Source organism: Epinephelus moara, chromosome 17 (genome assembly GCF_006386435.1).
Source record: "Epinephelus moara isolate mb chromosome 17, YSFRI_EMoa_1.0, whole genome shotgun sequence".
Lineage (NCBI taxonomy): Eukaryota > Metazoa > Chordata > Actinopteri > Perciformes > Serranidae > Epinephelus > Epinephelus moara.
Window position 1 is genome coordinate 17212987 of NC_065522.1, and position 22234 is coordinate 17235220.

Genomic DNA, 22234 nt, shown 5'->3' on the forward strand with positions numbered 1-22234 from the left:
TAGACAGCAGAAGACAGGTGGCAGTGACAGCCGAATACCTATCAAAGTTGGTGACGTATTCAATATTTGTTGTCGCTCTCTCCTCCCATTGCTGAAGATGAAGTGGATGAGCCATAGCTGTAATGCGACATGAGTATTTACTAACACTAAGCCCGCTAGAAGCCACAGAGGTCTCATTTATGTCTTACTTCTAAATATAATAAATATATCACATTTCCCGCTCAATCTGTTGTAAACAAAAGACGTAAAAGACGTAACACACACCTGCGCAGATAGGATGCAGTGATCAGAAAACGGGTTACTGGTATTTATCATGTATACAGGGATATGAATAACCGGGTTTCTCTGTGTTCCATGTAAACATCATATCCCGGATATGCTCAAAGCCAGGATATGCCTCAAAACCGGGATACTAAAGACCTTGTAAACACAGTCAATAATAAAACTGCTGCTGACTGAACTTCTGTACTTCAACTAATCATTTCACTTCTTACAAGAATCATAATTCAACTGAGCTCTTGGAGCAGAAAACACAACTTTTGGCTGTGTGGGAACATAACGTGTAAAAAAGAAAATTTAATCAGACACATTTGCTCCTTTAAAAAAAAAAAAAAAGACAGAAAAAAGTTATTTTATTGGTTAAAATAAAAATGATAAGCTTTAAACATAGTTTCTTCTCATTTTAATTCAGGTCAGAAAATCTACATTATCTCAGCAGCTGGACCATATGTAAAAGTGCAACATACCCATAACTACATTACCCATAAGCCCTGTTGTTTCCTGTTTTAAAGAGACACAACAACACCGGATAAAAGCAAAGGAGACATGTAGATGAGGAAATGTGAGAGGTGAATTTCTGCAGTTTGTTGAGGAAGTGGAACACAATTAAAGTTTTGTAAACCACATAAACAAAGCTTCTTCCTCTTTGTCATTACTGTTGGGCCTGATGAGCCACTAAATAATAATTTTTCCTAATGTTTTAAGGTATAAATTGTCATTTTCATCACGGCTAACTGAGACACCACGGCAGTCTTTCAACATCCAGTCAGGTTTCATCACTAACAGAGAGAAATGTGGCTTCTTGGTGAGTTGCACAAATACATCAGCGATGACATCGACATGTTGGACCTTCTTCTTGTTGGAGGAGTGAGTGTAACTACTGTGGTTTAAATGTTTAAAATAGCACGTGTTGAGTTATTCTACTAATGTAATAGGCTGTTAAAAGGCTGCACAATGCAGATCTCTGAATAAGACATTTAATACTCCCAGAAGACCAGACAAATAGATTTACTGTCAATGTATTTATGACGCTTTACCAACTGCTGCAGGCAGCGAGCCTCTGCTGTCTGTGGGTGCATTCAGTCATTAGTGCAATGATCCATCTGAGCAGTGAGCTGGATACTGGCTGGAGGCCATTTGGAACGGATTCAAAAGGTGACTTCACTCAGAGTTTGTGCATATTCCACTTGAAGACACCAGTCTTCTGGTTTCCGAAGAGCTACATATGTACAGTAGAGGCTGGATAATTGAAATCTGGAGCCGCGTTTATGAGCCAGGATCAGAACTTTCCCACTTCTTCCTTTCCTCCTTGGTGTCTTTATCGACTTATCAACAATCGAAAACCCAAAACACAACCAATACAAGAAGAACAAGGGTTTTGACTTCTGTTCTCACTTCTTTCTGGGTGAACTCTGGTTTTTGTTTTGGCTTCCTTCCACAGTCCCAAACCACACAAATCAGGTATAAAACAAGCTTTACAAAGAGTCCGAGTCCTACCGCCTTACCTAGCCTCTGTTTCCCTAGCATCTAGGTCATTAATCGAGTTTTCTCCAGTTGTATCTTCAGTTTCTGGCTGGTCTGTGGTCTTTGCAAACTACTGTCCCATCCAAATGTCTTTTTGGCAAACACTGAGCAGAGAAGAGGAGTAAATGGGGGATATGTAGAGGGTGTGTTTTTTGTACTTATGCTTGATTTATGGAGTTATGTTCAGATTAGGTTTAGGATAAGGTTTGGAGCCAGGAATGCAGCTGTTCCAGTTCATGCACTTAATGTGTGCATACTATATGGCTAAAGTATGTGGGCTTTTGAAGCTGCTTGACATCCTTCCAGATCCACTTTCCACTGTCCTCCTGACTGATTCTTTTTTCATCTTGGTCTATTCTGTACACACCATATCTAGAGTATTGTACGTCTGCCTGACCAGGAAGAGGGCTCCCTCCTCAGTTGCTATTCGTGAGGTTTCTTCCATTTTGTCTCTGTTAAAGGGGCTTTTGGGGGGAGTTCGTTCTCATCTGAATCAAAGATCTAAGGGCAAAGGTTGCTTTATGCTGTACAGATTAGGGATGTCCCGATCATTTTTTTTTTTTTTTACGTCCGATCCGATACCGAGTCTTTCATTTTGAAACCGAGTCCGATACCAAGTCCAATCCGATACTTTGCAAAGCATTAAGAAAGAAAAAAAAAGAATGCATCCACGTTGTCCCATAAGGTTTGTTTTTTTATTTAAATAGTATCCAAAAAGCTTATCTGTGGTTCAGCACCAACAAATTCTGAATTGTAAACAAATTGTCCCTCCAGAGTTGCTGTGGTAGGCGAAGTTCCGCCGTTAGGTGTGGCTGTGTTACTCAGAATAAAGAGAGAAGCGGTGGCCGCTGAACCTGTTGTCTCGACTCCTGTCTGTTTATTGCTCATTAGCTGCTCTCAGATAGGCGAACCCAAGACGCTCAGTTACAATACACTGGAAAGCTGAGGCAACACTGAATAACATAGATGAAAAACCTGGCCATTTTTATTTTTTGATTCCTCCGATTTTTTATTACCGATTCCAATTTTGTAAAAATAACGTGATCGTGCCGATACCCGATCTGATGGACATCCCTAGTACAGACTGTACAACTTCTTAATGAAAATGAGTAACCTGTGATATTGGGGTATTTAATTAAAATAGACTTGACTTTAGAGGGGCTGTCTGTTTAAGTTTTTCATGGTTTGGGGTAGGTTTCTTAGTTCAGATGACAGTGCAATACGGTACGATACGGTACGATACGATACACTATATTGTCCTTGTAGGGAAAATTGTCTTGGACTCTGGAGCTTCACAATAATAGTCCAAACATAAAAACACATACTACACATAACATTATCGCACATCAGCCATTCATATACTGCACATAACACCCGCACACAACAGAGCACCATAACCAAAGCACAACACAACCCCTAAAGCATCAAATGTAGGGAGGTAAGGCTAATGTCACAACATCCAATAATACTTTAGATGCTTCCAACTTTGTGCCAACAGCTTGGGGAAAACTCTTTCCTGTTTTAACATGACAATGCCCCCAAGCACAAAGCCAGATGTACAGTATAAAGATTTTGTTCCAGTTTGATGTGGAGGAACTTGACTGGCCTGCGCCGAGCCAATAACTCGAACTAATCCAGCATCTCTGGGATGACCTGGAACACCTACAGCCACATGACAAACATCAAAGCTGGACCTCACTAGTGCTCTCGTGACTGAATGGGAGCAAATCCCCGCAGACAGGTTCCTAAATCTTGTGGCAAGTCTTCCAACAGGAGTGGAAGCCGTTATAGCTGTGGATGAATGCGGGCATGGGTTGTTCCAACAATAACATATGTGCAGTGGTGAAAGAGTTAAAATATCATCATCTAAAAATACACCTTTACAAGTACAAGTCCTGAATTCAAAGAATTATTATCAGTATCAAAGGTAAGATTACACAGAACGCCTCCTTTCATAGCGTTATTACATTACAGAACATTGCATTATTCTGTTTATCACTAAATACATGTAAGGGCATTACTACAACTTAAATAAGCAATAAAACACTGCATCATATCAGGTATTTTGTAAATATAAAAAGTATCTGGTAACTATAACTGTCATATAAATGTAGTACAATATTTTCCTGTGAAATTTAGAGTTCAAGTGTAAAATGGACACACTCAAGTACAGTAAAAGTATGTTGAAAGTGTCCTTAAGTACAGTACTTGAGTAAATGTACTTAGTTACATTTCATCACTGCATATGGGTGTAAGTGTCAATATACTTAAGACTATATGGGGTATGTTAATTGGGGTGTACAAGTGCTTGAAACATGACTCTAAATTAAGATATATTTCATGAACACACACACTTACATAAGTAATGAAAGTATAGTGTGTGTGTGTGTGTGTGTGTGTGTGTGTGTGTGTGTGTGTGTGTGTGTGTGTGTTTGACAGGGTGCTGCCTTGCGAAATCTCACTCTACCTACTGCATGCATGAAAACATGAGTCTGTGCTGTCACCGGACAAGCTAACACATCCTGCCCACAGGTACGAAGCACTGCAGCTACTGTTTTACCTGCCAGACCACTTTACAACTTCCTAACAACACAATGAAACACTCACTTGGTGTCTGAGGATAGTTTGCTGCACCATTCGGGCATAGTTGTCCAGTTTGACGCCCGAGTTGCTCCGGCTTCTCATGGTGACAAGTCAACGGTTCACGGCTTCACTTTCAGGTGGCTTCAAGTATGCAACAACACCAAAAAAACTCGTTAATTCCTCGACAGGAGAGTCATTTCCTCGGTGCTCCTCGGAAGTCCACGAAGCCGAGCAGGAGGACAGCTTTCGAGGGGAGCAGAAAGAACTGCGGACCGGCGGGGTGTCATAAAAACAGCTCAGCGGGGGCAGCGACGAAGATCAAGCGAGTGTTGTAACCTGAAGCTGCGGTAGGTAAGCTGGTGACAGGAAGCAGGTATGATACCGGATGTCAAGAGATGCGCCTTCAAAGTAAAAGCGTGTCAAAAACAGCTCCACATTAACTCTCAACAGAATTCCCTTGCTGTTTTTCTGGCAGTCATGCCATCATTATTTTCAAACACAGTGCCCTAAAATTCAAGTTATAGGCCACAGGGTATAGAAAATTCATAGAAATAAAATTATAAAAATAGATAGAAAATAAATGAATAATAATAGTTTTTAATAATTATTATTATTACTAATTTAATTCAATTTGTTTTTATTGTCACTGTAAATAAATACAACGAAATTCAATGCACAGAAAAAACGGATCTTATTATAAAAGTAATAAACGAATAATAAAGGAGGGCATAAGATGTCATACACACACAAGCAATGCCAACATAGGCTGTGAACATAAAATAAGTTAAAATTATTGCACATAAAATAAATAATAAAGTTATATAATACAATATAATAATATTAATAATAATAAAACAAATAAAACATCAAGATTAATAGAAAAATAATACAGAAGTCTATTACAGTCTATTTTATTTTGTATATTAATCTATTTTTGTACATCCTCCACCACATGTTGTATGTTTATACTTTTGTATGTTCTCTAAATGATCAATTTAAAATAATAATAATGATAAAAAAAAACATGCCATCCGTGCTTCTTCAAATTATGTTTTCGATCAAACTACTTTTAGTTAAATCGACTATAGACTATAACTGGGGTTACAAGGTTTTAACAGACAGCCACATGACTGCAAAAATCAAGAAAAGGCTAATACTTATGCTTCGTGGTCATTGATATGAATATTTATATTTTTACTACATTTTTACTGTCGTATTTGGTACCCGTGGTTCAGTGTTAAATATTTTACTTTGTTAATTTTTTAACCGGAAATGCTTTTCTTCATTGTAAATAACTTGACATTAGTGTTGTAGAGTTTGCACACACACACACACACACACACACACACACACAGAGGACACGGTCAATTTACATTTAACAGACTTAACAGATATTTAGTAAAATATATCATATTTACATTAAATTGTTTTGCATGCTTTGCAGATACACTTGTGCCTCTGAGGCAGATGGTATCAGGTTCAACCAGGAAGCAAAGTGGAGCAAAAACTGTAGTAAACACTGGTGCGCCAATACGTGATGCACATTATCACGTTTTATCAATGCATTACAATTATTAAAGGGTTATCATTACATGTGGTCAGTGATAAATAAAATAAAGTCATACTATTTTTGTAACTGAGTCTCAGTGAAGAATTGGAGTTGGTACAAGTCAGCGGCTTTTGTCGCCCTCCAGCGAAAAGCACGAACACTCCCTGAAGATCCCATGACCTGTACACACACTTTCAATTATATGTTATAGCATGTACAATTATTTAATATTATCAAACGTAAATGTTATATATTTGTATCCCCTTATTTTATAAATATCCTTTATAATTGTATTACAAGTATATTGACCAAAATCTGTTGACTGGAAATGTATCAGTTTTTGAATGTTCAGAGCCAGTTATATTATCATATTGTGTGTCTATTTATGTAATTGTACCGAAAGCATAATTTTATATTATAATTCCTAATTATTGTGAATATACTTTTTTTTACACTATACTTTATTTTATTGTCACCTCACAGGCTTTTACTGTGATATTTTACCAAATTCTGAATTTTATTGTGAAATTCATGCAGGTAAATACAGTAATTTGACATGAGCTTACTGCTAAATGACAATAATATATGGAGTTTAACTGTGAGATTACAATGAAATACAGTAATTCTACATGAGCATACTGCTAAGTCACAGTAATCAAATGTACATAGACTGAAGGAACAGTTAAATTTAGTAATTTACAGGACTATACTGTTATATCACAGTCATATAATGGGCTTTAACTGTGGGGTTACAGTGAAATACAGTAATTCTCCAGGAACATACTGCTAAATAACAATAATCAAATGTACATAAACTGTGAAGTTACAGTTAAATTCAGTAATTTACATGAACTTACTGTTATATCACAATAATGACAGTAGTGTCTTATCTCATCAACAAGCTTGAATTGTTAATTTTATTAAAAGTGTGTTTTCAATAGGCTATTATTATCCCTATATTTCATAAGAGTTCATACAACTGCGCTCAAACAATGGCAGGATGTCTGGGACAACCAACAGAGACAACTATGCAGTACAGCACAGATCTACTGAGTTTGGTATATCAGCCATCTCTGTTCAAGCTACAAATTATTGGAACTCAGTACAAGTGAGATAAGACAGTACAACACTTTTGCTGGTTTACAAATTTAAGATGAATTCATGGCAACCTACTCATGTACCCATCACACATGAACTTGAACACTTGATCTGACATTATGAAATCTTGTTAAATCTTAATGTTGTAATTTTTGTGGTGTATCTTTCCCAAAAATACAACATGCTAATGTTTTTAGCACAAGTCTATGGCATTTTACATTGAATAAATTAGCTTAGCGGCTAGCAAACTTTTCTTCTTCTCGTATGTAGCCAGAGACAACAGCAACATTTAATAAAGGTAACTTTGCAAAATTCAGCTCCATTACAGCTCACAAAGTTCACCGACAAAACAACTGTCTTATACTAAACACGTTTTCCAATCAAATACAACATGCTAACGTTAATAGCACAAGCCTATGGCATTTTACATTGTGTAAATGAACTGTTAATAGCACAAGCCTATGGCATTTTACATTGTGTAAATGAACTGTTGTTGCTGTTGTTATTGTTATGATGACTTGATGTTGTGTTGTCTTGCTATTGCTATTGTTATTGCTGAGGCCCTTGTGCTAGGAATATGTTCTATTTTGTAATTGCGTCTTTTTATATAATTGTGTCTTCTAGCAGAGAAATTATGCTTTGTTTCCTGCCCAGAGACTACACATGAAAATTAGCTTATAGCTAACTCTGGAGCAGCTAAGTAGCGATGCACTGTCCCTGTTAAATAAATAAATAAAAAATAATGAATAAACATTCTTTTTATTGTATTAAAACTACATTATCCCAAAGTCGCTAACTTGAAATGTATCCGTTTCTACAGTCGTGTTTTAATTAATCTAAAACGTTGAGGCTAACTCTTGTAAAAACGTTATGTTTTGGAGAACAGGGAAAAGACTACATGAAATCCCAGAATGCTTCTCGCTCCGCGTACGTTCCCTTTAAAAAACGTTCACGCGCGGAACGTTGGGTTCAGTGTTTGTGATCGTAACAAAAAAACTCGAAATGTCCTTCTGTCAGACGAGATAATTATCCTACAATATATTCATATTTTTATATATTTATTTTACATTTTATCCACGACGTCTAACCGGTGAAGTCTCGCCGTGGACCGACTGTACCGGGAGGAATGTTGATAGTGTAACACCAGACTTGAGAAGAAGAAGCTGCTCGCATCTCTTCACTGTTAATTTGTTTTAGCTGCATTTTCTGTCACATTACTTTTATTTTATCCACCGTAAATGAGTCGCAGAGGAGACAGTGACGATGACAGCAGCGGGAAGCGGAGGGTCGCGTATGTTTACAGCCCGGAGTACATCGAGACTTGCGACAGTTTATCCAAAGTGCCAAACCGGGTGAGTTGGATTGAATGACCGTTGGGGCTAACGTTAGTTAACTGCCCGGCTTTTTACTCACTAGCTCTGCTGTGTTGTTAGCATTGTCCAGGCTTTCATTTAATATTTCATGTCCCTTTCCAGGCGAGTATGGTCCACTCACTGATAGAAGCATATGGACTCCTTAAACACATGAGGTGAGTGGCAGATAAGGTCAGTTTTCTAACTTAAACAGAGATAACAAGGAGATTAAAACATGTTTTTCAGACATAATTAGCTTCACATACTGTATAGAAGCAGCCTGTTAAGCTAGCTGCTAACTACAATGCTAACTTAAGTTCTACTTTCTCAAAACAGACTGCATGCTGATAAATTACTTTGCCATTTTAGTCATTTAGAGTCACTTTACTGTATGTATTCAGACTGTTATGAAGGACACAGGGCTTTATGCCAAACTGTAAGAGATTCATTGACTATTGATCCCCAGACTCACTCACAGAGACAGTGTTTTGCATAATGAACTGTATGTTTTTGTCAAATGTGATCAAGATTGTATTGTGTGGGTGATTATATTGTATATTTTATTACTTTTTTAGAGTGAGAAAAAACTACGCGTCACAACTTAAGGACAGATTTGATGATTTCAGCCATTTTTAATATCATTTTATGACATTACATGAAGATTTTGCTTTGCACATTGGTGATAGACACTCTGCTCGTGGCGTGTACTGCTTTTCTTTTAATTCAGGGAAACAAAGGGTGATGGTGGTGTTTTTTATGCATATCCCAGTCCCCTCAATCTCCACTCTGACTATATCAATGCAGCATTTATTCCTTCAACTCAGCGTTTTTTGTGCAGTTGGCATTTTATTTTACTGCTGGCTGTGTGGTGCCAATATTCTCTATAGCTTTAGGCTGCACACTCTCATCTGAAAGCAACTCACTTTGTCATCTGCAGGTTTCTGTGGTTTTATTCATATACAGTGTTTTATCTGACGGCAGCATGAGTTGCTCTGACACTGCGTATACAGCAAGTTATTATGCAAGCCACATGGACCATTAATATTATCATCTTTTTGTCTTTCTCTGCAGCACCGTTAAACCTCAAGTGGCCACCATAGAGGACATGGCCAAGTTCCACACAGACTCTTACCTGGAGCATCTTCACAAGATCAGCCAGGACGGAGACAACGATGACCCCCAGTCGGCCGACTACGGCTTGGGTGAGTGGAGCTGAAATAGTGTATTCACATTTGTTATTTTACTCATCTTCAGTGCTGTTTAATGTAAGAATCCAGTGGAGAATCAGTTGAAAACCTACCGTCCTAAGTGTGTACGTTTATGTCTCATAGTATATATTTGGACAATTCTTTTAATTTTTGAGAGCTGCAGCAGAATTTTGGTTGCAAGACAACGTTCATGGACACATTTATTGTCTCAAAATAGTGGGAAACAATCTGTATTATCCACTACAGGTACATTTTACTACCTTTTTGGGGGGTTGGGAGGGTATAAAGTGGAAACAAGCCCTGTACATGACTTTATGAGAAGTCTACTTGCAGTGCTAGTTTATTGGCAGCAGGGGACACTATAACACAAGAGTTTAAAAGCTTACCCATGTGTCTACCACAGACAACAGTACACATCCAAGGTTTTGAAGGGCTTACCTTATTTGTCAGTGCCTTACATTAGAATATTTTCTGCCGAACAACTCTGCTGTCCTTTTCACATTGTTTGTACTTTGGTTGAGGTAGGAATACACAAAAAACCCACCTCATCTCAGCTGTTCTCTCACTGGGTGGGACACTGTCAGAAAGATCCCACCATGGTTTGTTGCTCTTGGATGAGTCCATCCTTTCTCCGAGGTTTACATTTCTAACTTTAGACCAACCCTCAAGTTCACCCTCCTTGTTTTCATTTCCTTGACTCATCTGTCTCCCTCCCTTCTTTTATTCAGCCTCATCCATCATCGCGCCTCTTCATGTCCCAGACTCATCCCCCGTCACTTCCTCCTTTTGTGTTCTGCACACCTCCCTCGGGTTCATCCTTCCAGCTTGTTATGAAAGCAGACTGGTTCACCTTTTCCTGGGGCTGAAAGATTTCTCTGTCTGTCATCACTCTCCTTTGGCTCTTTAATTTATTTTACATCACGCTGTCATCATCGATCCTGTCTATTCACCTCCCTCATTTCTCTCGCACCCTTCCCTTTTTCTTGCTTTTCACCTTCTCTTTTTTTCCATTCCTCTTCTTTTGTTGATCATTTTTTGTTGACAGCCCATCGTCTTTAACCTCCCCTGCGTAAAAGAAATCTCAGGGAAAATGTTTCATAGAAAATGAAGAAGGAATAAATATTATTTTATTTTAAAAGATCATCCCTCTCCTACATGTTTCTCCTGTCCGTCCAGGTTATGACTGTCCAGTGGTGGAGGGGATATATGACTATGCGGCAGCAGTAGGGGGCGCTACACTGACGGCAGCCCAGTGTCTACTGGATCAGAAGTGTGAGGTGGCCATCAACTGGGCAGGAGGGTGGCACCATGCCAAGAAGTAAGTCAACCTGTTCGGAGGAAAGTAAACTGTACGTACTTTCTATGCATTGCTACGAAAATACAGGGATTTCTGACACTTTATCTCTAACAATGAGGTCATTTTATTCTTTAATAATGCCTGAAATACAATTTGAAATACAAATTTTTATCGTTATATATGAAGGTTTATTCTTTTTGAGTGGTTCTGTTGAGCCATCAAACATGACATCCTACATTCCCCCAGTATTAGATACCATTCATTTCAATCACTTCTTCACTGTCCTTATCAGTTCCACAGATAGGCCTGATGGGGGCGCTCTAGGTAAAGGTCAGACCCCAACCTCACAGTTTTATTTTCCTCTCTCTCCGTCTTCCAGGGATGAGGCATCAGGTTTCTGCTATGTGAACGACGCTGTGTTGGGAATCCTCAAACTGAGGGAGAAGTACGAGAGAGTCCTCTATGTGGACGTTGACCTGCATCACGGAGACGGTACGCACACAAACAATAGAATCAAACAAGCAGGACTTGAATTCCTTTGTTTGTTCTGTTTATTTATCAGGCTGAAATCCAGGCTCCTGAAAACCTGCAGATCCCTCAGAGGTATCTCATATTTTTCTCCTCCTGTCACGGCAGGTGTTGAGGACGCCTTCAGCTTCACATCCAAAGTCATGACCGTCTCTCTGCACAAGTTCTCCCCTGGATTCTTCCCAGGTCGACCACTGCAGATGCTTATAATATAATTAAATATGATATAGTGTGAGAAAGTGTAAGATAAGCGTGTGTATATTTAGGTACGGGTGACCTGTGTGACACGGGGCTGGGTAAAGGCCGTTGGTACGCCGTGAACGTCCCACTGGAGGACGGCATCAAGGATGACAGATACTACCAGATTTTTACCAGGTACACACACACATATATGGAATTTCCTGTGCAGCTAAGAGGCTACTTGCAAGGCACGTTTTTCTCAAGCATCCCTGAGGAGAAATTCTGTTTTCCCTTCCCTCTCTTGACCGCATCCCACCCAGACACCAAAGGTCAGGGTCATATATATAGGTCAACCTGGGATTATTCTGAACACTCAAAAATCCAAACCTGAAAATCAGTGTTAAGACACTTTTGTGTTAAATTTCAACATCAGCGTCTGTGTAGTGCTACTTAGGAAACCCCAAAATATAAACTGCAGTTTCACCAGGCTTTCTGGAATTAAATTATAATCAATGACAGTAAGGGCGATCTGTGACATCATGGAAGATTTGTTTGTTTCGCTGTTATCTTGGTCATCTCTGACGAACAAATTGTTATTTATATATTTGTAAAAGGGAAGTCATGGTTTTTCCCAGACTAAAGGATTTCTTTGGAGCCTCCGGCTAGTGGGTATTACCACAAGTACAGCTTATGACCTTATTTATGCATTGGCTTCAACATTTGTCATGGTGGCTGTTGCTCATAACAGATTTAACCCTAGATTTAACCCTTGTCTTTAGGTTTTATTTTTACTGCAGTTAAAGAATGTAATGACTCAAAACCAAGCAGCTCCAGTAATTTACTGCTAGCTGAGGTAAGAATGACCCTGCAGTTAATAAATATTTTTGCGTGGTGACTTCTGATTACTGGAACTCACGACAGACTAGCCCTCTGTCACTTCTGAGTTGTTGAGCTGACTAATTCTATCACATGTAAATGATGAAACTGACTAGACGGGTGTTCCATTATTTCTGACTGACTATAGATGAGTGTTCTGTCATTGGTGGAACTGACTTTGGACAGTGTTCCATCACTTCTGATTGGTGGAACTGAAAATACACTGGTGCTCCCTCAGTTGTGATTGGTGGAACTGACTATAGACTGGTTTTCCATCACTTCTGATTGGTGGACCTGGCTTTGGACAGTGTTCCATCAGTTGTGATTGGTGGAACTGAAAATACACTGGTGTTCCATCACGTCTGATTGGTGGAACTGACTATAGAAGAGTGTGCTGTCATTGGTGGAACTGACTATTGGCAGGTGTTACATCACTTCTGATTGGTGGAACTGACTATAGGCCGGTGTTACATCACTTCTGATTGGTGGAACTGACTATAGACCGGTGTTCCATCACTTCTGATTGGTGGAACTGGCTTTGGACAGTGTTCCATCAGTTCTGATTGGTGGGACTGGCTTTGGACAGTGTTCTATCAGTTCTGATTGGTGGAACTGGCTTTGGACAGTGTTCCATCAGTTCTGATTGGTGGAACTGGCTTTGGACAGTGTTCTATCAGTTCTGATTGGTGGAACTGGCTTTGGACAGTGTTCCATCAGTTCTGATTGGTGGAACTGAAAATACACTGGCATTCCATCATGTCTGATTGGTGGAACTGACTGTGGTCTGGTGTTCCATCACTTCGGATTGGTGGAACTGACTATAGATGAGTGTTCCAGATGAGTGTTCCATCACTTCTGATTGGTGGAACTGACTATAGAAGAGTGTTCTGTTGTTGGTGGAACTGACTATAGACTGGTGTTCCATCACTCCTGATTGGTGGAACTGACTATAGATGAGTGTTCCATCACTTCTGATTGGTGGAACTGACTATAGAAGAGTGTTCTGTCATTGGTGGAACTGACTATAGACTGGTGTTCCGTCACTCCTGATGGGTGGAACTGACTATAGATGAGTGTTCCATCACTTCTGATTGGTGGAACTGGCTATAGACTGGTGTTCCATCACTTCTGATTGGTGGAACTGACTACAGACAGGGTCCACAGTAGGAAGCTGTGTAGAAGTGAAGCCACAGCTGGTCTGATGTTAAAAAAACTTACTAGCATGTTGCTGTGTTTAATCATTTTTAGACACTCCTTGAATGCTATCACTTTAAGTTAAAACACACTGGCTTCTGATTGTCCCAGCTTGAGCCATCAGTGGATAACAACATGTTTACTGTTGTCTTGTTTTGCAGTGTGATGCAGGAAGTGAGGGCGCAGTTCAACCCGGAGGCGTTGGTCATGCAGCTGGGTGCCGACACCATGGCGGGCGACCCCATGTGCTCCTTCAACATGACCCCAGTGGGGGTGGGCAAGTGTCTGCGGCATGTCTTGGAGTGGCAGCTACCTACACTGCTGCTGGGAGGAGGTACGCTGTATGGGTGTGTTTATTATTCTGGCTGGTGTCTTGTTTTCTTTTTGTTTGCAAATGTGTAAATGTTTATCCGTGTGTGTGTGTGTGTGTGTGTGTAAGTGCGTATGTGTGTGTTATGTTGTGTTCCTTCATATGAGCATGAACTCTTGATGAAAGGTAGACAATGTAATATGTCTTATGTGTGTGTTTGTATTTGCTTTGAATCTCAGTGATTCATTCATTTGTGCACAGTTACACACACATGGATTTACACACACACACACACACACACACACACACACACACCGTGCTCTGTTCCAGACCCCTCAGCCCTTGGCCAGATGATAGCTACTACTTAAACGACACAATGAAGCCATTTTACTCAACTACAATCCCACCTCTCTTCCTTTCTCTCCCTCCCTCTCTGTCCTACATACTTTCTCTCAGTTATATCCTTCTCTCTTTCTTGGTTCTTGTCATTCTCTTGATTTCACTTAAGTCCATCCTCTCCATCCTTCACTCTTTCTATTTGTCTTTTGTGTGTGTGAGGGTTGGTAACTTTGCAAACATTTTGTCTTAAGAGCTGCAGTTTGTTGGAGTGCCGTCCACACTAAGCTGGCTAAATTTGAAAACACTTCTCTTCCTCTTCGTGTTTCTAATTTACAGTTCATGTCTTTATCTTGCGGCACTATTTATCCTTTTTAAGTGACTAGATTGACTGAAATAAATCGCTCCACACGGTCCAATTTCAGATAAACCTTTTCGCCCAACTCTTGAGGACTCTGTGTGTCGTTAGCCGTGATCACAGCCACATATACTATCATATGCAGCTCGTGACCACAAACTAATGGGCCCCCTTTAAGTTTACTCTTTATGTCTGTTTCTCTTCCTCACCAGGAGGTTATAACCTTGCTAATACGGCTCGCTGTTGGACCTACCTGACGGCAGCAGTGCTGGGAAAGACTCTCTCGTCTGAGATACCAGACCACGAGGTATGACAACACACACACTCTGTCTCTCTCATATAGCCACAGTCACCCACATTCACATATTCCCACATGAACACAAATGCGCTCATTCATTGTACTGTCACACAAAATCACAGGACGAAACGCACACACATGAAAAAACACAAACACACCCCCTTGTGTTCACTGTCTGCTGAGTCACTCCATCTAATCAAAGATGGCCGCCCGCTTCTCAATAAAGGGGTTTGTCTGCAGGTGACTCAGACCGAGTGTATGTGAGAGAGAAGGGTACTAGTGTTGACAGCTCCTCTCTGTCCGCCTCATCTAACACTGGCTCCACTCTCTCCATCTTATTTGGCATTGAGGGGATTTTTTTATATACTGAATGGGAGTAATGGTATTACTAAAGGGGAAATCTGGATTTTGATGAGGGAAATTCAGTTTCATATTGTCTGTACATGTTAGACGTAACGCATGAGTTACTTATTTCCTGACTTATTGGTGACATATTTTCAGGGTAAACAGATTTTGGCGTGTGTACCATTTTCTCTTTTGTAAGGCGTCATAAATGAGGTAGCAGTTTGTGAAATGGGGTGGCTAAAAAAGTGCTGACTCTAAACTTGCTGACAAGACTTTTTACATGTTCACATATAGCCGTACAGTTAATCTTTCACCACATCGAGGAGCAGAGGTGTCCACATGTGCTACAGAGGTCACTCATTTTTATTTGGACAGAGATTTTTTACACTAGTGCTTGTGTGTTCCGTATTTATCTATTAATTTACTTTGTTTATTTGAGAACGAAGGAGGAGGGCAAAAAACACTTCATAAATTAAGCTTTAAATGTGGACTAGGCCTTACTGTACATTCACACCAGAAGCTTCCAAAGAAAAGTCTCTCGCGGACACCCAAGAAGCACGACTGTCAAAAATATTTGTGGCAGCTTTGGTCGCTCTAGTCACTCATCACGTGAATCATTAACGTTCGATCGTGCTTGTCAATTTAAAGGAGCAGCGTAGTTGCTGCTTGCTGTTGTTCAGTCAAAAAGCTCATAGGTGACCGACAGAAAGTTATGTTTGGTCAATGAAAATAGAAAACGTATGTCATCCCATTCAAACCAAACAAGGAAGACTTGCATGCTACGTCGCAACATTATCCTGCAATTCTCTCCTCTATTACTAACATTACACACTTTAAAACTCACCCGACCAACCAACTACCTCCACGACACGGTCCCAAGCCTCATTCTTCTTATTTTGGTCTCTGTAACCCAGAGGTTGCACTAGACTTTTTCGTCGCCGGTCATTTTGACCGACAGGGTCGTAAAAATCCGGTCATAATCTATTTTTACCGGTCATTTAAATTTTCGTTTTTAAATGATAATAAAGATATTCAAAGAAATTTAGTTTTCATTCGTTCGTTTTTAATAAGTCCAACAAGCAAGTTATAAAGTGTGCATTAATAAGGACATGAACGAAAAGATGAACGGACATCCACACACTGCAGTGCTTCAGTTCGGCGTCTGGTCTACACGCGAGCCGCGAGCGCTTCTGTCAAGCTGGATAGAGCGGATCGTACCAAACAGGAAGTCGGACACAGAAAAGACGAGAGAATCCCGCCAATTTTCAAAATAAAATAACAACAGCACACACTGAGGAACGTGAGGGAATACCATGTTTATAATTTAAAATAACACAACAGTGCATAATCGAACACATTTTTCAATACCCTAATCACTTCATTACAGTTTTAATTTTGTGTCATTGTTCCTACAGACTACATAAATAAAATGGTCAGAACAATATGCCCTATTCATTCAGTGTTAATCCAACACGCTCAATACATGGACATGCAATGACAAATTGTCATTAACTTATGTTATAAAAAACGATTAAAATATGGACTTACCCATGTTTAAAATGACCTGTTGAAGTGAAAAAACGAGTACTGACGGGAACAGACGAGTAGAGTCGATGTTTAACCGGCGCAGAGAGNCTGCCAAGTGGGCAGGGGTGGTAATTGCAACCGGTCAAATGACCGACGGCCTTCAGATTTTCCGGTCATTGTTGTAAAAAACCGGTCAATGACCGAGAATATCCGGTTAACGCGACCCCTGCTGTAACCGAACAGCGACACATTATAAAGGACTGAGTGGGCACGAACGCAAGTAATAAACTTGTTGATATCCATTGTTAGAACAAGTGTGCTGTAGGAACCAAAGTTACATAGCTTGTTCTGTGGGACCCGCTTCATCGAAGCACGCCAGCATTCCGATTGGTTGCCGCCGAACCACGTCAGAGCTCATTACCATAAAGTTAAACGAGTTTTAACTCCCCTCCGGAGCCAGATCGCCCAATTCGCCCAAGTCGCCGGGCTCTCATTGACAGATCGGCCAGCTACCAAGAGCAAATCAGATCAAAAACCTTTCCAGAGCTGGGTATATGTTGAATCACTACTTTGTTATATTGGTTTAAGTGTTGTACCTGGGAAATAATGGACAACAGTAATATAGAGGTTTATTAACTTAAGCATGGAGATTTATTCTAACCCTTATCAGGAATACATACAGGTGAGAAAATATTCTAAACTCAAGGTTCACTTACTAGCTTTGTCCACAACTATTAACCATATCTCATGGCCTTTTTTAGAGAACATATATACGAGATATTGGTGTCTCTGAAGAAGGGCGTGAGATGTGTGCAGAAGTTCTGGACAAAAAAATCTACTAAATAAACCTTAAAATTAGGGTATTCTATTATCCCTATCCCTATCCCTATTATCTATTATTTTTGTGAACTGGAACAAATTTTTAGTTGAAGTAAAGTTTTTATCATCCATTTTAATATGAGAGCTGTGAACCTAGACACTAAACAATAACAATGAATTCCAAGCCCAAGATAAAGATTAACATATGTAGACAACTATCACCAACACTCTGATCTGGTGCTTTTTCATGCATTTTCATGATTTCTTTCATGAGCAAGCTCAAGTACACAAATGAATTTAAGTGGCTGACATAAAGCAACAGTCAAGCATGACTCAATTAGTTGCCAGTGTTCGGAATTACCGTAACAAGTATAGTGAAGTCTGGTAACTTTCAGTGTTTTGATGTTGTGTATGAGCTAGAGTTGGACATTACATCAATATTATATCAATATTGTCATATGAGACTGCATGTGTAGTGTATCGTGAGTATTTTCCAGGTTTTACAGGCTGCATTACAGTTAAGTGGTGTCATTTTCTGAACTCAACAGACTGTTCTAGCTGTTCTTTTAACTGCCTTTACCCTAATTGCCTTCGACAACTGTGAATCAAATAAATAAATTGATTATCTTTATCTTCTCCTATGACGTTATTAATACGCTTCCTGTAGGTGACCATTAACAGGGCTATGAAACACAATATGTAGACCTCTGACCGCAAAAATCAGATCGCTGTGAACCTTGTAAACACTTTAAGTGGAACTTAATCTGTTTATTTGCCAATACTGTGGATGTAAACAAATGGATCTACTGAGACGTGAGTGGAAACACGTCTTGAATTTACCTTTGCAAGGAAGGAAAACATTCCCAATTGATGTTTGTAAAAGCAAAGACATGTGTGACCGCTAATTTTCTCATTATGCTAACTGCTAAATCAAATAGACCCATCCTCTCTCCAAATCAGTGAACTCGTCTGTCTTTCTTGCCCCTGTACTCTCTCTCTCACACACACACACAAAGAGTTTCTTTCTCCAGCAACTGATTTTTGGACCTTGTCTTGGTCAAATGTAATGAATAGCTGTGAGTGCGTGACTTTGTGTATGTGTGTGTGTTCTGACCGTGATGAAGGTACCTCTTGTTTCTCCTTGTCAGCGTCCAATGGCCCTAAATAGCCTTTGACCTCATTAAGGAGCACTCACTGAAAACAAAGCAACTATCAGTGCGGGCAGCTGCCACAGATGATGAAGACGAGGACACACACACACACACACACACACACACAGGCATGCACGCGCACACACATTTGTGCCTAAAATCAAAAATAGAGAAAGAAAGAAACAAAGAGAAACAAACACCCTAATGGCTTTTCCTATCTTGATTAAAGTGCTTATCGGCTTCTTTTTCCAATGTAGTAGATAATATAAATCTATTTTGAAGGTAATTTTCTACTGAGGCTGTAGCACTACACAACTTTGCACAGATGTGTGTGTGTTCGTGGCCCTGTCTGTGCCCGTTGTGCTCGATAAGAGGGGCATTTATCCATGATGACCAAGCAAAGCTGAAGTTCCAGCGACACGGGGAACAAAAACTACCTTTGTACCCTTTTCTGTGTGTGTGTGTGTGTGTGTGTGTGTGTGTGTGTGTGCGTATGTGTGTGTGCACCCTTGTGTTCTACAGTAGACAAAACCACATGAATGCACACATTCATTACAGTCAGATAATGTACTGGCCTGTTTTATAGCTTTTTTTTTTCTTTTCATTGTATGATAAATTGCCACCAGTGTGGAGGAAACAACTGTTGCTCAAATGGGAAACTGTCAGTTAGGAAGTTACACTCAAGTAAAAGTAAAATAATGGCTTATTTGTTTCCACTGTGCTGCTGCATTTTAAAAGTGTCCTTAAATGACAAATGTCTGCAAAAAAAAAAATCGAAATAATAAATGATGCTTTATCTAGTGCGGAACATCCAAAAGCAGCCACTTCAGTTTGTTTTATCTGCTCAAATCCCAGTGAAATCAATCCAAACATATTTGTGTTGGTTTGATTTTGTTTTAAATATTTAGTTGAGAGTGTTTATGTTTAATTAAATCATATTTATCATTTTCTCAGTGCCAAAGAGGGCGAGCGTTCAGTCTTCGGCATGTACGAGCCCTGGGCTAAACGGCTAAAAATAGTAGTCTAAAAAACACAAACATCAGTCACAGTTGGCCAGTCACATCAACAATAGTGCTGTAATATTCACTGATTACCAGACAAAATATTACACTGCAGATAACCCGCACAATGACCCTGCTTCTGTCACACTTATTATACTTCAATATCTTATAAAAACACAAGCGAAAGTGCCTTTTGTAGTTTGAACCAGGACTTGAGCCGCCGGGTCGAAAAGTCATTAACCCTCCCTGTTGACTTGTATTGTCTGTTAGCTGTTAGCTGATCCTGATTGACCCCACATTGTGTGATAGTGATGGAGCCAATCTGAGTGTGAATCAGAGGGCAACAATATGGGGCCTGCTAAGAATAGCCACAGAGGTCAAAGGTCGGTTCAAGTCTCTGATTGGACTGGCATTGGGACCGTCATTATAACCTCCTTTGTTTTGCCTTTGTTGGAGAACATGTTCCTCATCTTACCTGTTGTTATTACTTCTCCTAGAACATTTATCTGTAACGTTTGACGTCCTGCTGTGCTTTTAACGTTTGAGCTCAGTGTCATAGCAGCTGGTAGCACAGTGAATCTGGGAAATTCAGCTTTTTCTTGTTTTGTTGCACATTTTCAAAACTGTTAATATCTACGGCTGCTAGCATTGCTAGGCAGTTAGCAACGACCTTCAGTCACTCAGGTGGCTTGTTTATTTATGCTAACATATGAAAATGTATTTGTTTATCAGATTTAGAGCTCTAATTCCACGTTAAATTAATCCCAAAACATGGTAATGTAATAATTAGTCAGCCAAAACACAATTTCCAGGGGGTGTTCAGTTATTTTTTGACAGCAAGTTATTCCTGTATGTCACACTCTTTGATATGAAATTGTTTATGGCAAACATTGGCCCAAATTTTATGTTTGCTTTAGGACACCCAAACAAATTTTACTGTTTGTCTTCATCAAAGAAACTCTGTGCGAATAAATATTTAAAACTTAGTTTAATTCAAATAAACTTCATGGTTTTTAGCCATGCTAGCAAGTGTGCTTAGATAGTTAGCGAGCTAACACGCTAAGATGTTACATGCTAATAGATAGCTTGTTAATGTGCTAACAAGACATGTGTCATTGAGCTAACATCTTTTCTATTAGCATGTTACAATGCAGATATATCCATGTTTATGTGATAACAAACTATTATATCCCAAATGTTAACAAGTTAGGATAACTTTGTTTTAGGTTCATGCTAAAAGTTAGCTTGTTAACATGCTAACACAACATAATTGAGCTAACATTTAACATGATAAGCTACATCATTATTATTATTATTATTATTATTATTATTATTATTATTATTATTATTACGTGTTTGTATTATAAGCATTTTAGAATGCTAATGTCCTATGTCTATGCGATAACATGCAAAACATTATATACTATTGTTAACATGTTAGGATAACTTGATAACTTTGCTTCAGGTTTATGCTAAATGTTAACTTGTTAACATGCTAACACAACATAGGTTATTGAGCAAACATTTAACATGTTAGGCTACATCATTATTTTTTTATTATATATCCTATTATTAGCATGTTAGAATGCTAATGTTCCTTGGTAATGTGATACCATGCAAAACATTATATACTCAGTGTTAGCATAACTTTGCTTCACATTCATGCTAAAAGTTAGCTTGTTAACATGCTCATGTCATATGCTATTGAGCTCACATTTAAAACATTACATCCTAAACATCTTAGAATGCTAATGCACCAATGTTTGTGTGATAACATTCAAAATGTCATTTCCCAAATGTTAGTATGTTAGCATAACTTTGCTTCAGGTTCTGATCTGTGTTATTAGCGATGACTTGTGGAGCTTGTCAGACTACATTCAACTACACTGCCCACTCAGAGTTAAAGTTAATATTTCTCTACCGTACACTTTCATCAGGGGTACTTTAATAGGTTTACATAATAAACAGTTATCCATCCAGCTGGGATGTTTAATATATAAGTGTTTGGTAAACAGTTTGAGCTGTCCATCTGACTCTCTTCACCAACCCAGACCCCTTGTCGTCACTCATTCTGTTTTCGGTCATTTCCCAGCAGCTGAGTCTCTCCCAGCCGTGCTGCTCTGATAAAAACAAACCACAGATCTAAACTTCCTGCGGCTGCCTCAGCAGGCCAACACTCATACCATGTACTTACAGTGTTGTTGGTGTGGATCCAGCTCATATCCTTTGTCACATACAGCACTGACCCCTCTTTCTGTCGCTCTTCTCTTTCCTGTCTCCACTGCATGCCCATTAAGCACATATTATTTACGCAAAAAAATTGCATAAAACGGAAACTGGCACCTGGATTTGCTTGATATGCAGACTCTCACATCCAGAGACGGGTTAGTGTTCCAATAACCACTTCGCTTTTGGATGTGG

At 39.4% G+C, this 22234-nt stretch overlaps 2 protein-coding genes across 8 annotated transcripts in view; one reads left to right on the plus strand and one right to left on the minus strand.

The window, feature by feature from the left end:
* phka1a (phosphorylase kinase, alpha 1a (muscle)) overlaps nt 1-4731 on the minus strand; it is a 29377-nt gene extending 24646 nt beyond the window's left edge. For all 7 annotated transcript variants that reach the window (XM_050066541.1, XM_050066542.1, XM_050066537.1 and 4 more), the window contains exon 1: nt 4411-4731. In XM_050066541.1, coding sequence (XP_049922498.1) covers nt 4411-4488 — 78 coding nt within the window. In that variant the 5' untranslated portion in view covers nt 4489-4731. The remainder of the gene's footprint in view (nt 1-4410) is intronic.
* Nucleotides 4732-8016: 3285 nt separating this feature from the next.
* Nucleotides 8017-22234, plus strand: part of hdac8 (histone deacetylase 8) — a 42834-nt gene continuing 28616 nt past the window's right edge. Inside the window, exons 1-9 of the mRNA XM_050066562.1 lie at nt 8017-8385; nt 8509-8561; nt 9457-9587; nt 10770-10911; nt 11270-11382; nt 11527-11604; nt 11685-11793; nt 13830-14002; nt 14885-14979. Of these exons, the coding sequence (XP_049922519.1) occupies nt 8272-8385; nt 8509-8561; nt 9457-9587; nt 10770-10911; nt 11270-11382; nt 11527-11604; nt 11685-11793; nt 13830-14002; nt 14885-14979 (1008 nt within the window). The 5' untranslated portion in view covers nt 8017-8271. The remainder of the gene's footprint in view (nt 8386-8508; nt 8562-9456; nt 9588-10769; nt 10912-11269; nt 11383-11526; nt 11605-11684; nt 11794-13829; nt 14003-14884; nt 14980-22234) is intronic.